Raw genomic sequence first — 17,808 nt, 5'->3', positions numbered from 1 at the left:
CAGCCTAACGGTTAAACTATTCACTCCTCATGCTACAGACCCAGGTTTGATTCCCCACATGGGTACAATGTGAAGCCCATTTCTGGTGTCCCCCACCATGATATTGCTGAAATATTGCTAATATTGATCTACAACTAAAGTCACAAAATTCTCTTACTTCCAAATACATTTCAAGGGGATAACAATAAAAATATTTCAGTAGGCTACCCCCTGGACTCCCAAACTGTCTATGCATCTGTTGCTTGACTGTTGCAAAACTGACTTATCTATTTTATTACTTTTTTATTTATATATATTTATATAGTACCAATATCCAGATCACCTGCTCAAAGGTGCTTTGTTTTCTCCTCAATCATTGGATGTTAGTCTCAAACATGATAAATATCAATCTCAACTCCCTGGGGATCATACTACTGTTGCAGCCACTGGGTGCATCAAGTTAATGAGGTTTTCCCATCCTCATGAGGTAAGATGGGTTGACAGGGACACACAGTCACTGCACTTCGTCCAAGTTTACAGCACACTGCTGTACACGCAACTTGGTGTTTGCACATATTATTCACGTAGCCACTATCTGGTCATATACCAATGGATTCATGGGTTGTGTACTGTATACTAGGGGTTGTGACAACACGGAAGGAGTCTGCATACAAAGTTGACTCCAAGGTTTTAACACCCATTAACAGGGGGGCTCGATCCCGTCACCTCAAGCTCATTGGATCAAAAGCCTAGCGCTGTAGCCATCTTGCCCATCATGCCCAAACAGCATGCCCACTTACATGAAGATCAATGTTATTACAGAATTGTGAATTGTGTATTGAATCGAATAAATATGGAATCCAACAGTAATTTTTATCATCTGTGGATGCATAAGAATAATAAGAGGTGTGATGTTTGGTAGACAGGTTGGTGGCTATGAAAATGTAACAAGTAATGCTATAAGAGATTAGTAAAATTCATTGTAATGAACTTATCATCTTTCTTTGATTTAAATATTTCATCATTATTTTCCATATTTGTGGTTTAATATTGCATCATTATTTTCCATATTTGTTGTTTAATGCTGCATTAGCCAAGCTACATATACTCATGGAAACAGTACAAGTGTTCTTTTGTTTATATCCAGTGTTTCACTCCCAGTGCAATACATACCTTGTGGAGAAACATGGAAAAGAATAAAGGAGCGCTTGTATGTTCATGTGTTCACTAATTAGTTTCCATGAGTATATCATGTGGTCTGTAAATAACAAAGTTTGGACCAGAAAATCCAGTGATTGTCTAACTGAGATCAATTACATGAATCAACCAAGTCAAGGAGCCTGACCACCATCCCGTTAATTCCCCTTACCACTAGGCTGTGTTTCTGAGACAAACCAAAATCTGGATCTTCTGAGGTTTTTTGTCCGCTAATGATTGATGCTGGACTTTGAGAGAACATCTCCTGTGATACGAACCTTCCTTGGCGCGGTACACCACTTGGCCGAGTGTGTTGCACACCTCGTATTTGTTGTTCCTCTCACACCCTGTCACGGCTGAAACAAAGACGGTTTACTACAGACATAATTATGGCAGTTCTACCACAACTAGGGAATAAATAACAACTTTGGGGACATTTCTGTTTCCTTCCAAAAATGAGTGTGTAATATTTACATAACAATAAACCATTCCAGCTTTATTGAGGACGAAACAATATCATTTTCATTCTAAAAACAATTTTCGCAATAAGTTCCGTCATTCTTTAGTACCAGCTGGTATTTATTATTATGCGTTAATCCTCAGTATTTATATCACGTTATCATCTTAGCATCATGTATACCATGTCACATTTTAGTGCTCTTATCTATTTATTAGATATCAGAGCTTACTGAAATGTGATATCTTGCTTTGTTTTGTCTCATGTGTTTTACAATGTAACCAAAATTTCCTTCAGGACAATAAAGTATTAACTTATCATATTTAATTTGCCAGTGCAAAAGCAAGTGTTGTATTTTCCTTCACCATTGCAAAAGCAAGTGTTGTATTTTCCTTCACCATTGCAAAAGCAAGTGTTGTATTTTCCTTCACCATTGCAAAAGCAAGTGTTGTATTTTCCTTCACCATTGCAAAAGCAAGTGTTGTATTTTCCTTCACCATTGCAAAAGCAAGTGTTGTATTTTCCTTCACCATTGCAAAGGCAAGTGTTGTATTTTCCTTCACCATTGCAAAAGCAAGTGTTGTATTTTCCTTCACCATTGCAAAGGCAAGTGTTGTATTTTCCTTCACCATTGCAAAAGCAAGTGTTGTATTTTCCTTCACCATTGCAAAGGCAAGTGTTGTATTTTCCTTCACCATTGCAAAGGCAAGTGTTGTATTTTCCTTCACCATTGCAAAGGCAAGTGTTGTATTTTCCTTCACCATTGCAAAAGCAAGTGTTGTATTTTCCTTCACCATTGCAAAAGCAAGTGTTGTATTTTCCTTCACCATTGCAAAGGCAAGTGTTGTATTTTCCTTCACCATTGCAAAAGCAAGTGTTGTATTTTCCTTCACCATTGCAAAGGCAAGTGTTGTATTTTCCTTCACCATTGCAAAAGCAAGTGTTGTATTTTCCTTCACCATTGCAAAAGCAAGTGTTGTATTTTCATTATCTAGTTCATGTTGCCACCAGTTTTTCTTAGTCATATCTTAGTTTTCTATGAAGAAATATATTTATAATAATTGCATTTTGGTTCCCCCTGACATTTCATTTAATGTAATACTAAAAGATAACTAGAGTTTATGACATTGCACACTACCATATACATCTAAAGTGTGCTTCTCACTATATGTGAGGTCATATCTTGTTTTCCCAAAATAACTGCATTTGAGGTTCTACGTAAGACCTTTTCAAGTGTTACGAGTGTGTATTTTCTGTATTTTTTGTCACGGTAAATTTTTAACCGTTACACAAGGGTTTTACTTTTTGTAATTATCGTTTCCTCATTCTGTATGAACATCAACATTTAAATGACACATGAGTGTTTGAAATCAATTGAAAAATATCATTCAAGATTAAGTTCAGAGTGCAAATGTCTTCTCAAGCAAGATTGGAACTGCAGCTCTCAGATTTGTAGGCAAACAATCTGCCACCCAACCACCTGGCCAACAGAAGTGGGGTTGAATTATCTATTTATAGTCAATGTCATTAAATTGATTTTATGTTCGCTTCAATTATTGTTATGTAGCTTCATTAAATGTTCATCTACATTGAAATTGCCTATCACTGATGTAACATATGTGTAATATGAAACAGGAAACACTTCTCCCCGGTTTTAGAAGACAGTGTTGGGAAATTTCCCTCCCCATCTGGTTTTACAATGTCTACCAAAACCTCAGAGGAGTGTTTTCTCCTATACACATAATGACAAGGGGTTTTGATAGCAACATGTCAGTCATCAGAGAGACAACCACAGTAGACATGAAACACATGGCAATGTGACAGATGTGACAAGAGTAAGCGTGTGGTACATTATTCAGTTACAAATAATCATTACACATTCAAAACTTTACAAAATCAATAAAAAGGAAAAAATCACTAAGATACTTGTGAATTGTCAATATCTCAGATTAAAAAACTGATGTGCAACTGTATGAATCCACATACAGTATCACCAGTAAAGGAATGTGTCCTCCGTAACCTACCTTCAAATACTTCTTTCTTCTGTTTGACAAGCAGCTGGTCTATGCTAACCAGGTACTCCAGCCCTGGGGGGCAGCCAACAGGTGCCTGTGCTGGCTGAGCCCAACCTCCTGGCCCTCCCACTGGTGGCACTGTAACATACAGACACACATATACATCAGGCTTACCTAAGAAACTCTCCCACTGGTGGCACTGTAACATACAGACACACATATACTGCAGGCTTACCTAAGAAACTCTCCCACTGGTGGCACTGTGACATACAGACACACATATACTGCAGGCTTACCTAAGAAACTCTCCCACTGGTGGCACTGTGACATACAGACACACACATACAGCAGGCTTACCTAAGAAACTCTCCCACTGGTGGCACTGTGACATACAGACACACACATACAGCAGGCTTACCTAAGAAACTCTCCCACTGGTGGCACTGTAACATACAGACACACACATGCAGCAGGCTTACCTAAGAAACTCTCCCACTGGTGGCACTGTAACATACAGACACACATATACTGCAGGCTTACCTAAGAAACTCTCCCACTGGTGGCACTGTGACATACAGACACACACATACAGCAGGCTTACCTAAGAAACTCTCCCACTGGTGGCACTGTAACATACAGACACACACATACAGCAGGCTTTCCTAAGAAACTCTCCCACTGGTGGCACTGTAACATACAGACACACATATACTGCAGGCTTTCCTAAGAAACTCTCCCACTGGTGGCACTGTGACATACAGACACACACATACAGCAGGCTTACCTAAGAAACTCTCCCACTGGTGGCACTGTAACATACAGACACACATATACTGCAGGCTTACCTAAGAAACTCTCCCACTGGTGGCACTGTGACATACAGACACACACATACAGCAGGCTTACCTAAGAAACTCTCCCACTGGTGGCACTGTGACATACTGACACACATATACAGCAGGCATGTATATTACGATCTACACTTCTGTCAAGTTTACTTACTGTGCAACATCATGACCCCTACACTGTAACATACAGACACACATATTCAGGCTAAGGTCAAGTGAAACTGGGTGTCACTCACTGTGCAACATTATCACCCTTACACTGTAGTGAGTGAGTGAGTGAGTGAGTGAGTTAATATTTAACGTCACATCGGCAATATTGCAGCCATATCGTGACGAGAACGAGTAGTTATGTAAATACAAATGAATTAATAGCACATACGTTGTAAAACCCTGTCGACAAAGGACAGTAAAACTAACTAGGATATCACAGAGTAGAATGTAAAACTAGTGAATAGACCTAAAACAATGTATCTATACAGGACAGTACAATATAAAAATGAGCTATAGGTTGCCAACAACTGAAGGTAGATCACCATACTAAGGACCATGGGGACTTACAGTACATTTGCTTCCTGCATGGACCCTAGTTGGATTTACATCATCCCTTCAGCTGTTAGCAATTTAGACAAATCTAGCCATAAACTAAAAACACACTGATTCTACGATTAAAAAGCTGGAAAACTTAAATTTACTACAAATGTTTTTGGACTTCTGTACCCTCTCAGGAGGACAATTATTTTACGGTACTTCAACCCCCTTCAAGGGTACAGCCACTAACGGTTTGAGTCACTAATTTAATCTTCCAATTATAAAATATTTATCTATTTACAGTTCAGTTAATAAATCTAATTCCTTTAAAAATGCAATAATTAAATGAGGGCTAACATTGCTAAAAAGATCCTTCATTGTTTGTGAATTAAAATACTGATCCCTTGTGATGGAATACTCAACACAGTCAAGCAAGACATGCTTGACTGTGATTCTTTCATCACAAGGGATGCAGAACGGAGGATCCTCACCTTTCAAAAGGTATTCATGAGTATATCTCGTATGGCCAATACGACATCGCCGCATAATGACCTCCTGAAATCTGGATTGACAACCCAAGTGGGTATAACCAATATAAGGTTTTATTTCATGTAATTTATTTACACCCACTTGGGTGTCCCACCTCTTTTGCATCAGATCTCGGATATACGATCCAATGGTAGCTTTATAATCAGAGTATGGGACAAGAAGTGGAGTCTCGGAGTTTTTGAGTGCTGCCTTGGCAGCAAGATCGGCCATTGTGTTGCCAGAAATGCCTACATGGCTGGGTAACCAACAAAAGACGATGTCGTATTGGCCAGTAGCAAGATTATGATACATTTCAATTATTTCTATTAAAAGTGGATGTTTACATGACATGTTTTTAATTGCCTGGAGGCAAGAAAGAGAATCAGAATAGATAATATACTGTTTATGTCTGGGATGTCTTTCAATATATTTAAGAGCAGTTAATATTGCGTTAGCTTCTGCTGTGAAAATAGAACTATTATCTGGTAATCTGAAAGATATTGTTCTGGATCCAATGACAGTGGCACAAGCCACTGCGCCACCATCCTTGGACCCATCTGTAAATAAAGATTTGTATGTATTATACTTACTTTTTAATTGATTTATATTGTAATTCATTTGTTTCTGATTTTTTAAAACTTGTCAGTGTTAGGTCAACTTCGGGTCTAACTAACTGCCAAGGTGGAGACGAAAGTAGACGGGAAGGAGATATATTGGCTAGCTCAATGCCGCAAGCAGACAGAAAAGGTTTCACTCTAAGTCCCAGAGGCGGAACAAGAGAAGACTTTTTATTGTACAGATCCTCATAAAGAGGATTAAAAACACAGTTAAATGCAGGGTTGGCTTCATTAGAATATAATTTTGTTATATACTGTAAGGAGAGTTTTATACGTCGTTGAGTAAGAGATGGCTCATCGGCCTCGACGTAAAGACTGTCAATAGGAGAAGTTCTAAATGACCCAAGACATAGTCTTAGACCTTGATGGTGGATAGAATCAAGTAGTTTGAGGTTGCTTTTACAGGCTCCACCATAAACGATGGAGCCGTAATCAAGTTTCGAACGGATGAGAGATCTGTATAAGTGGAGTAGGGTAGTTTGGTCTCCTCCCCACTTTGAATTGGAAACAACTTTTAACAGATCAAGTGCCTTCAGGCATTTAGTTTTAAGGGATTTAATGTGGGGTAGAAAAGTTAAATGTGAGTCGAAAATAAGACCCAAGAACTTGGCCTCCTTTACTACTTTGATGGGGGTGCCATTTAAAAATAGTTCTGGATCTTTATGCGGTTTGTACTTTCTGCAGAAATGCAAACAATTTGTTTTTGTTATAGAAAATTTAAACCCGTTTTCAAGTGACCATTTTTCAATTTTATTGAGACAAATTTGTAATTGCCTCTCTATTGTATGCATATTTCTACCTCTACAAGAAACATTAAAATCATCCACAAATAGTGATCCATCTACTGAATCACTTAAAACTTTAGAAAGACTATTGATTTTAATACTAAATAAAGTCACAGACAAAATACTGCCTTGTGGAACACCCTGATCTTGATGAAAATAATCTGAGAGGGTTGATCCCACACGTACTTGAAACTGTCTGTCATTTAAAAAATTGGATATAAACTGAGGCAAGCGACCTCTCAACCCAAAAGAATATAAATCTTTCAAAATACCATGCTTCCAAGTAGTATCATATGCTTTTTCGAGATCAAAAAAGATTGATACTGCATGTTGTTTTTTAATGAAAGAATTTTTTACAAATGGTTCCAACCGAACCAAGTGGTCAATTGTGCTTCGGTTTTTACGAAAACCACATTGTATATCAGTAATAAGATTGTTGGTTTCCAAAAACCAAACTAAGCGATTATTTACCATTCGCTCCATGGTTTTGCAAACACAGCTAGTTAAGGAAATAGGTCGGTAATTTGATGGATCTGTATGATCCCTCCCAGGCTTTGGAATAGGAACAACTACGGCCTTCCGCCATGAAGGGGGAAAATGTTGGGTTATCCAAATATGGTCAAAAATACCAAGTAACGTTTCGAGACATGATTCAGGCAAGTGTTTTAAGAGTTGGTAATGGATATCATCAGGTCCTGTTGCAGTATCGTGAGCCTGTGATAATGCAGTATGTAGTTCATGCAATGAAAATACCTCATTATAATCTTCACCATTATCAGATTTAAAAGTTACTGGTTTCTTCTCTTGGTGTGTTTGATAAGTCTGGAATTGTGGATGATAATTTGAGGAGGACGAATGTTTAGCCAAAGTTTCACCCAACTTGTTTGCAATATCAGACTTTTCAGTTAGTATGTTATTATCATTTTTGAGATGCTGAATCCTACTGGATTTGGAACCCTTGCCTTTAATTTTTTGGATCATATTCCATACCCTTGACATAGGAGTACGGGAATTTATTTTGGAAACGTAATTTTTCCAAGTATGACGTTTAATGTGTTTAAACGTTCGTCGAGCTTTAGCGTAACTGATTTTTACATTATTTAAGTTATGAACAGTGGGATGAAGACGAAAATATTTCTCTACTTTCTTCCTCTTTTTCCTAGCCTGTTTGCATTCATCATTAAACCATGGTTTACGGATGTGCGGATTTACAGAGGACTTAATTGGATCAGGGACATCCATGAAAAGGTTTGGTTTAAGTTCCATAAGGCAGGTGGCCTGAAATAATGGCCAATTGGCCTTTGAAAAATTCCATCTTGTTACAGGCGGATCATCGGAAGGGTTAATTGCTGTAAGTACTGTAGGAAAATGGTCACTACCACAAAGATCATTATGGACTGACCATTCAAACTCATTATAAACGTTTGAATCAGTGAGTGACAGATCTAAAGACGAATATGTTCCCGTTGCAGGATGCAAACACGTGTTAGAGCCATCATTGAGTATACATAAATTATTATCAGATATAAACTCTTCAAGAACTTTCCCTTTACTGTTGGTATCAGGACTTCCCCATAATGGGTTATGTCCATTGAGATCACCCATTATGATACAGGGTTTTGGTAATTGGTCATACAAATCTTGGAGATCATTCTGATGGAGAATGGAAGAAGGGGATATGTACAAGGAACAAAGAGTAAGAGTTATATGTAAAGTAAGACGAACAGCAACAGTCTGAAGATTGGTTTTAAGAGGAACAGGGCTATGAGTAGTACCATGTCTCACCAATATGGAAGATCCACCAGTGGCTTTGTCACCAGGGGGTGAAAAAGAATGATAAGAATGGTATGTACGCAATTCGAACTTATCAGTATGTTTCAAGTACGTTTCTTGAAAACTAAATGCTGATGGTTTATAATCCTGTGCTAGTAATTGTACTTCATTAAAATTGGTCCTAAGTCCTCTGCAATTCCATTGGATTAAGGAATTATTGTTCATTTAATAGCAGGTGGTAGTACTGGGGACCGACTTTTCCCCTTCCGAGGCGAACTGCTTCTATTTCGCGCACGGGGATGAGGAGAGACGTCCATGTCTTCTAAAAGTTGAAATTTGTTATAGACTTGTACAGGATCACGTGATCCCTTCTGTACTCGATCAGTTTTTTGTCTATAATCTACTTTATGACAAGGATTTTTCACTGCAGGAGATATTGTTTGTGATTCAGTCTGGCAAGCTGATGTGGCATGATTCTTATCACCAGCAGAATCTGTTGTACTTAAAGTTTGTTTGTCAGCTTTGACCCAGGTGATATCTGTCTGACATGAAACAGACAGCACAGATTTAGCATGAGGGCGAGCAACGACAGCAGAGTATGTTATACTTGATGACTGAGGCGAGGCTGCATTTACTAAACGTTTTGCCTCATGATAGGTGACATTCTTTTGAGTTTTGATTTTGATAATTTCATATTCACGTTTCCAGATTTCACATGACTTTGATGAAGACATATGGTCTCCCAGACAACTAACACATTTTGGAGAAGACAAACAGTCAGAACCTTCATGATCTTCTTCACCACATCTGTAGCATGTTGCACGATTCCTGCAAGATTGGGCACCGTGACCAAACTTTTGACACTTGTAACAACGAAGTGGATTTGGAATATATTGTTCCACTTCGATATTACAATATCCAGCTTTGATATACTTTGGATGTTTCGGTTGTGAAAAAGAAATCAAATAAGTATTTGTATTGAAAGTTTCTCCATTTTTCTTAAAAGTGAATCGTTTGACATGAGTGACTCCTTGATTTTGTAGTTCAGTGGCGATTTCTGTTTCACTCATGTGGGCAAGCCACCGGTCCCTGTCTCTCAAGATGCCTTTGCTGCTGTTCAAAGACTTATGGGGTGAAACAGATACTGCAGTATTTGCAAGCTGTTTTGTACCTATGAGGGTAGCTGATTGTTTCGCTGTTTTACACTCTATGAGGAGAACCCCAGATCTAATTTTTGTAACAGCTTGGACATCCCCAACAAGTCCATAAATTGCTTTTGATGTGGCAAATGGATTGAGTTTTAGAGGTTCACCGTCAGTAGAAGATACAACCAAAAATCTGCTCCATGTATCCGGTAATCTGTTTGTAGCACTGTCCTCATCCAAGGACAAACACTCATCTAGTGCTCGTTTGTGTTTTTTGGGTTGAGCCATGGTAAATAATATAAAGTTCACCATCCCAGCTCCCCACCCTCCACCGAGTATCACATGGACAATGCTATATACCAGTGGCTCTCCGACTGGCAGCACCAAGGATACTGGAATGGTATACTCCAGCAGAAGACTAATTCAAAATTAATCGATCCACCAGATTGGCCCATGAGCCACCGCCTTCTGGGCATAAGACTCTAGGCAAAGTTCATAACGTCAGTTTTCAAATCTAAAAGTTATATATGAATGAAAAAGCCAAGGCCAAAATTGAAACAGTACAAAATCAAATCTGTGCAATTACATAAATAATCCACACACAGGGCTTGGCATGACCAGCCGATTGGTCGAACCGGGCCCATTCGACCACCCGTCTAGGCGAAGTCAGGGCCAAAGTGGTGTATTGAGCAACAGGGACACGGTTACAGGTCCCTATTGCCCTCAACCACCAGGATCCCCTCCTCCGCCGACACAGGGCCGCAACCCACGGCAAACGGGTTGGTGGACCAAATATCCCCCCGGGTCCACTACGGGGGTGTCGACGAGCTCTTGGCGTTACCCAGCACCCACCACGAGGAGGTGGCTCGCCACAGGTGCCCCTTACACTGTAACATACAGACACACACATTCAGGCTGAGGTCAAGTGAAACTGGGTGCCACTCACTGTGCAACATCATCACCCTTACACTGTAACATACAGACACAGAGATACAGGTGAGGTGAAGTGAAACTGGGTTTCACTTGAAATTCTTCAAAGGCATTTAGAAGTTGGTGGGGTAATACAAGACACTATTATAGATGACAACTTCTTTAATTCTTTTAACACGACGTTTCAAGGCTAATTCTTGCCCCTTCGTCATCCACCTGACGAAGGGGCAAGAATTAGCCTTGAAACGTCGTGTTAAAAGAATTAAAGAAGTTGTCATCCATAATAGTGTCTCTTGTATGGGTTTCATTTAACGCTCAACATCATCAAACAGCCAATTGTGCCACTTGACCTCCCAGGTCATGCATATGTCCAGTAGTTAAGATGAAGCTGAACAACCTGTACATACGATGATAAGATAACAATGACAAAGGTTGGATTACATGCAACTTTCTTGGATGCTTTGTTATGTTTTGAAAATAAAGAAGTTGATCATTCATGAAGTTCAGTCATCTCTCTGCCATCTCTGGTAATCAAACTTCTGATTAATTGATTCAATATTTATCAACACGTGCCAATTCTGGTACATATACAAGATTGGCACTAACAGATCAAGTACAGGTAGTATTGAATATTATTAGGAAATGGTGACATCCTTACACCAGACACAGCAACCCTTACCTCCAGGAATTGGCTGCATCCCGATCACCTGGCCACCAGGCTGTGTTGGGTACCCTGGCTGCTGCTGGCCAGGCTGTTGAGCTGGGTAGCCAGGCTGCTGAGGGGGGTAGCCAGGCTGTTGTGGGGGGTAGCCAGGCTGCTGTTGAGGGTAGCCTGGCTGTTGAGGGGGGTAGCCAGGCTGAGGTTGAGGTTGTGGTTGTGGTTGTGGCATCGGTTCGCCTGGTTTGCCTTCTGGAACAATGATGTCGACCTGATGTGGGCCTGCGTTAGGATAGGGGGCAGACATCTTGGATCTTGGTACTGATGACTAGCTCCTGAAAATGAAAAAAAAGCCAATCCATACATGAATAACAGGCTTACCATGATTTTACCATAAGCAAAATGTTTAATGTACATAAAAAATGATAAATCCTCATCCATATAACAGCCTTAAACCTCATAAGTATGTAACATGATTCACAATACTCAAATAGCTCATGACATGCATTCAGTCATTTTTTCCCTTATAAACTGACCTATATTTATTCTAAAATTATTTCTTGTTTATTAGTCATGATTTGGCTGAAATACTGAAGGTGTGACTTTAAATCTAACTCATCCAGTATGACATACATCCACTTTTGTGACTTTAATATTAATTGTTTGGAGCCCTATATCTTATGTTTGTTTAATTGTTTGGAGCCCTATATCTTATGTTTGTTTAACTGTTTGTTTGTTTGCAGTATACCATTAAAATGACAGCACTTTCTAAATATTACAGTTTAGACAATACAAGTGTCAAAGCCCTGTCCATATTCATCTGAAATCTCTGCTAGAAGCAAAGTCAGCTGTATAATTTTTACCATATCATGAGTATACAGTGTATTTGTTTCACCAGTACTACAGGTGTCCAGTGTTGTTTGATAACAAATCAAGTCAGGACCAGACAATCCAGTGACTGTCAACATGTGATATGATGACAATGTTTATGAGTCACCAAGTGTTTGCAAAAAACTAAGTATCTGACACACCGGTGGCACCTTCCATAAACATCAGGCAAAGTTTAATCAATTGTTCACCTGAAACGATTCAAGTCAAAATAGGTAATTGAATTGGACATCATTTTTTTCACTGATGCATCAAAATGTTTTCCATGAAACTGTTTAAAAGCTTTACTGAGGCCTTGAATGTTGTAAACTTGATCAAACAGCTTCTGAGCAAGAGTGGTATAATGCTCTTTGAAATCTTGGTAAAAAGAGCTTGATTGATCATACTTCAAGACTTGTGAAATGTAATTTCAACACCAAAGCCTGGAGCTTTTGGCATATTGCTCGACATAAAAAGGAAGTAGACTATTGTAAAGTTGAAATCATACCTTTTATCGTGCAGTTCTTTGGACTTTTTTTAGGGGGGGTCTTTATGCATAGATCTAAACATGAAACAGCTGAGACGGTCTCACTTGTCTCCGTAATTTAAAGTTCAGGTAGGTAGATCAGTGGAAGGTGCTTGCTATTCGATTGTTATTGAAAGAAATAAAATTATCGATGTAACTGACGCTAAAGTTAATTAGTTTGCCAGCAAACAGAAGTTCTGATTCATATGTATAAATAATCTGATGCGTATGGAGAGAGAGCACAATCGGTGTCCATGGTATGTGTACACCTTGTTGAAATGACAAGACAATCCAGACATTGATACTATGAGAATTGATCACTGCAGTTGTATATGTTATATGCATTAAACATGTCTAAATCACCATAGTTACCTATATTGCAAAGCAGATTGTAGGAAAATGTGCATATAGTTGATCTTATTTTACAAGATACATGCCCATTGTAATCTTTGACTCATGATATGAAGTAAAAGTGTTTGACATGCAGATGAATCAACTAAATTTGTTATTTAAGGCATCTTGTGATATTTTATCACAAGTTTTACATTTTCATAGACCAACTTTCCTGTTTCTGTAATAAAAGTTAGATAACTTAATATGGAACAGGGAGCCATTTGTTTCAATAATTGCACTGATGACCGGTAGGGGCACATTTAACTTCAAGGTGCACTATGCACAAGCTGATACCAAAATGGAGTCATTCACCTATAACACAAACATTTTTAATAAATGTAGGAATAGTTTTCTTTATTAGTCCTTGATCGAACAAATTTGGCAATAGTGTTGGGAATTGGTTGAAATTTCATGATCAATCATTGGATTTTCAATATGATTGATCATCAGTTAATGACTGATCATAAAGCAAGTCTTGTCACTGGCTGTTTGCCAGTCACATGCAGCTGTGACTGTGTGAGAGCCAGTCTGAGAGCTCCTAGGCCTTGTAATGTCTTTATATGCTTGCCTTCTTTTTGAGATACTAGCTAACGTGACCCGATATGGATACACATGCAGTGATATAAGCATTAAGTGAGAGAAATTCACATTGAAAACAAAGTAAAGCTGGTTTACATTACACAGATATGTAGATGCATACTGACCAATCATGATCGATCACAGAAATTATGATTGATTCCTTGATTACCATTTTCTACGGATCAATCGCAGATGAAATCGAATAATCAGAACACCACTATTTGGCAACCAATTCATAAGACAATCCAGCGACTAATATTATGATCAACAATCTGCACCTGGATGACAGGCTACCAAGTCACCTGACCACTTGATCCCCAAGTCCCCTCCTACAACCAGAACACAATGCTGAGGAGCCATCCTTACCTAGATTCAGTTAGTGAATTTAGTGTTTTCATGCTTTTAGCAATATTGCAGCAGTATCATGGCTGGGACAGCAGAAATGGGTTTCACACATAGTACCCGTGAAGACTCAAATCTGGGTCTTTAGTGAGGAGAGCTAGTGCTTTAAACACAAGGCTACGCCACCACCCCTTGTCCACTTCACAGTGACCATTTTAGAGTCACAGAAAGCTGATGTACATTTCAACACTGCTTATACTGTGTTACATCTCACCATGATGACTGACAGCTCTTCCATAACACACATGACATGATGTTTCATTTACCTGTGTTACCCACATATCTTACTTTCACTGACAGCTCTTCCATAACACATATGACATAATGTTTCATTTACCTGTGTTACTCACATATCTTACTTTCACTGACAGCTCTTCCATAACACATATGACATGATGTTTCATTTACCTGTGTTACTCACATATCTTACTTTCACTGACTGCTCTTCCATAACACATATGACATAATGTTTCATTTACCTATGTTACCCACATATTTCACTTTCACTGACAGCTCTTCCATAACACACATGACATGATGTTTCATTTACCTATGTTACCCACATATTTTACTTTCACTGACAGCTCTTCCACAACACATATGACATGATGTTTCATTTACCTGTGTTACCCACATATTTTACTTTCACTGACTGCTCTTCCATAACACATATGACATAATGTTTCATTTACCTATGTTACCCACATATTTTACTTTCACTGACAGCTCTTCCATAACACATATGACATGATGTTTCATTTACCTATGTTACCCACATATCTTACTTTCACTGACTGCTCTTCCATAACACACATGACATGATGTTTCATTTACCTGTGTTACCCACATATTTTACTTTAACTGACAGCTCTTCCATAACACATATGACATAATGTTTCATTTACCTATGTTACCCACATATCTTACTTTCACTGACTGCTCTTCCATAACACACATGACATGATGTTTCATTTACCTGTGTTACCCACATATTTTACTTTCACTGACTGCTCTTCCATAACACATATGACATAATGTTTCATTTACCTATGTTACCCACATATTTTACTTTCACTGACAGCTCTTCCATAACACACATGACATGATGTTTCATTTACCTGTGTTACCCACATATTTTACTTTCACTGACTGCTCTTCCATAACACATATGACATAATGTTTCATTTACCTATGTTACCCACATATCTTACTTTCACTGACAGCTCTTCCATAACACATATGACATGATGTTTCACTTACCTATGTTACCCACATATTTTACTTTCACTGACAGCTCTTCCATAACACATATGACATGATGTTTCATTTACCTGTGTTACCCACATATCTTACTTTCACTGACTGCTCTTCCATAACACATATGACATAATGTTTCATTTACCTATGTTACCCACATATCTTACTTTCACTGACTGCTCTTCCATAACACACATGACATGATGTTTCATTTACCTGTGTTACCCACATATTTTACTTTCACTGACAGCTCTTCCATAACACATATGACATAATGTTTCATTTACCTATGTTACCCACATATCTTACTTTCACTGACTGCTCTTCCATAACACACATGACATGATGTTTCATTTACCTGTGTTACCCACATATTTTACTTTCACTGACAGCTCTTCCATAACACATATGACATAATGTTTCATTTACCTATGTTACCCACATATCTTACTTTCACTGACTGCTCTTCCATAACACACATGACATGATGTTTCATTTACCTGTGTTACCCACATATTTTACTTTCACTGACTGCTCTTCCATAACACATATGACATAATGTTTCATTTACCTATGTTACCCACATATTTTACTTTCACTGACAGCTCTTCCATAACACACATGACATGATGTTTCATTTACCTGTGTTACCCACATATCTTACTTTCACTGACTGCTCTTCCATAACACATATGACATAATGTTTCATTTACCTGTGTTACCCACATATTTTACTTTCACTGACAGCTCTTCCATAACACATATGACATAATGTTTCATTTACCTATGTTACCCACATATTTTACTTTCACTGACTGCTCTTCCATAACACATATGACATGATGTTTCATTTACCTGTGTTACCCACATATTTTACTTTCACTGACTGCTCTTCCATAACACATATGACATAATGTTTCATTTACCTATGTTACCCACATATTTTACTTTCACTGACTGCTCTTCCATAACACATATGACATGATGTTTCATTTACCTGTGTTACCCACATATTTTACTTTCACTGACTGCTCTTCCATAACACACATGACATGATGTTTCATTTACCTGTGTTACCCACATATTTTACTTTCACTGACTGCTCTTCCATAACACATATGACATAATGTTTCATTTACCTATGTTACCCACATATTTTACTTTCACTGACTGCTCTTCCATAACACATATGACATAATGTTTCATTTACCTATGTTACCCACATATTTTACTTTCACTGCTCTTCCATAACACATATGACATGATGTTTCATTTACCTGTGTTACCCACATATTTTACTTTCACTGACAGCTCTTCCATAACACATATGACATAATGTTTCATTTACCTGTGTTACCCACATATTTTACTTTCACAGCTCTTCCATAACATATATGACATAATGTTTCATTTACCTGTGTTACCCACATATTTTACTTTCACTGACAGCTCTTCCATAACACATATGACATGATGTTTCATTTACCTGTGTTACCCACATATTTTACTTTCACTGACAGCTCTTCCATAACACATATGACATAATGTTTCATTTACCTATGTTACCCACATATTTTACTTTCACTGACAGCTCTTCCATAACACATATGACATGATGTTTCATTTACCTGTGTTACCCACATATCTTCCTTTCACTGACTGCTCTTCCATAACACATATGACATGATGTTTCATTTACCTGTGTTACCCACATATTTTACTTTCACTGACAGCTCTTCCATAACACACATGACATGATGTTTCATTTACCTGTGTTACCCACATATCTTACTTTCACTGACTGCTCTTCCATAACACACATGACATGATGTTTCATTTACCTGTGTTACCCACATATTTTACTTTCACTGACTGCTCTTCCATAACACATATGACATAATGTTTCATTTACCTATGTTACCCACATATTTTACTTTCACTGACTGCTCTTCCATAACACATATGACATAATGTTTCATTTACCTATGTTACCCACATATTTTACTTTCACAGCTCTTCCATAACACATATGACATGATGTTTCATTTACCTATGTTACCCACATATTTTACTTTCACTGACAGCTCTTCCATAACACACATGACATGATGTTTCATTTACCTGTGTTACCCACATATCTTACTTTCACTGACAGCTCTTCCATAACACATATGACATAATGTTTCACTTACCTATGTTACCCACATATTTTACTTTCACTGACAGCTCTTCCATAACACATATGACATAATGTTTCATTTACCTGTGTTACCCACATATCTTACTTTCACTGACAGCTCTTCCATAACACATATGACATAATG

The 17,808-nt window shown here is 38.1% G+C and overlaps 1 protein-coding gene across 1 annotated transcript in view; it reads right to left on the bottom strand.

Moving 5' to 3' along the window:
• LOC137281798 (phospholipid scramblase 2-like) overlaps positions 1 to 17,808 on the bottom strand; it is a 46,397-nt gene that overhangs the window by 14,891 nt on the left and 13,698 nt on the right. Inside the window, exons 2-4 of the mRNA XM_067813416.1 lie at positions 11,482 to 11,795; positions 3,658 to 3,786; positions 1,455 to 1,532 (exon numbers count right to left, since the gene is read on the bottom strand). Coding sequence (XP_067669517.1) covers positions 1,455 to 1,532; positions 3,658 to 3,786; positions 11,482 to 11,767 — 493 coding nt within the window. The 5' untranslated portion in view covers positions 11,768 to 11,795. The remainder of the gene's footprint in view (positions 1 to 1,454; positions 1,533 to 3,657; positions 3,787 to 11,481; positions 11,796 to 17,808) is intronic.

This window comes from Haliotis asinina, chromosome 4 (genome assembly GCF_037392515.1).
Source record: "Haliotis asinina isolate JCU_RB_2024 chromosome 4, JCU_Hal_asi_v2, whole genome shotgun sequence".
NCBI classification, from domain to species: Eukaryota; Metazoa; Mollusca; class Gastropoda; order Lepetellida; family Haliotidae; genus Haliotis; species Haliotis asinina.
This window is presented reverse-complemented; position numbering and strand designations above follow the sequence as displayed.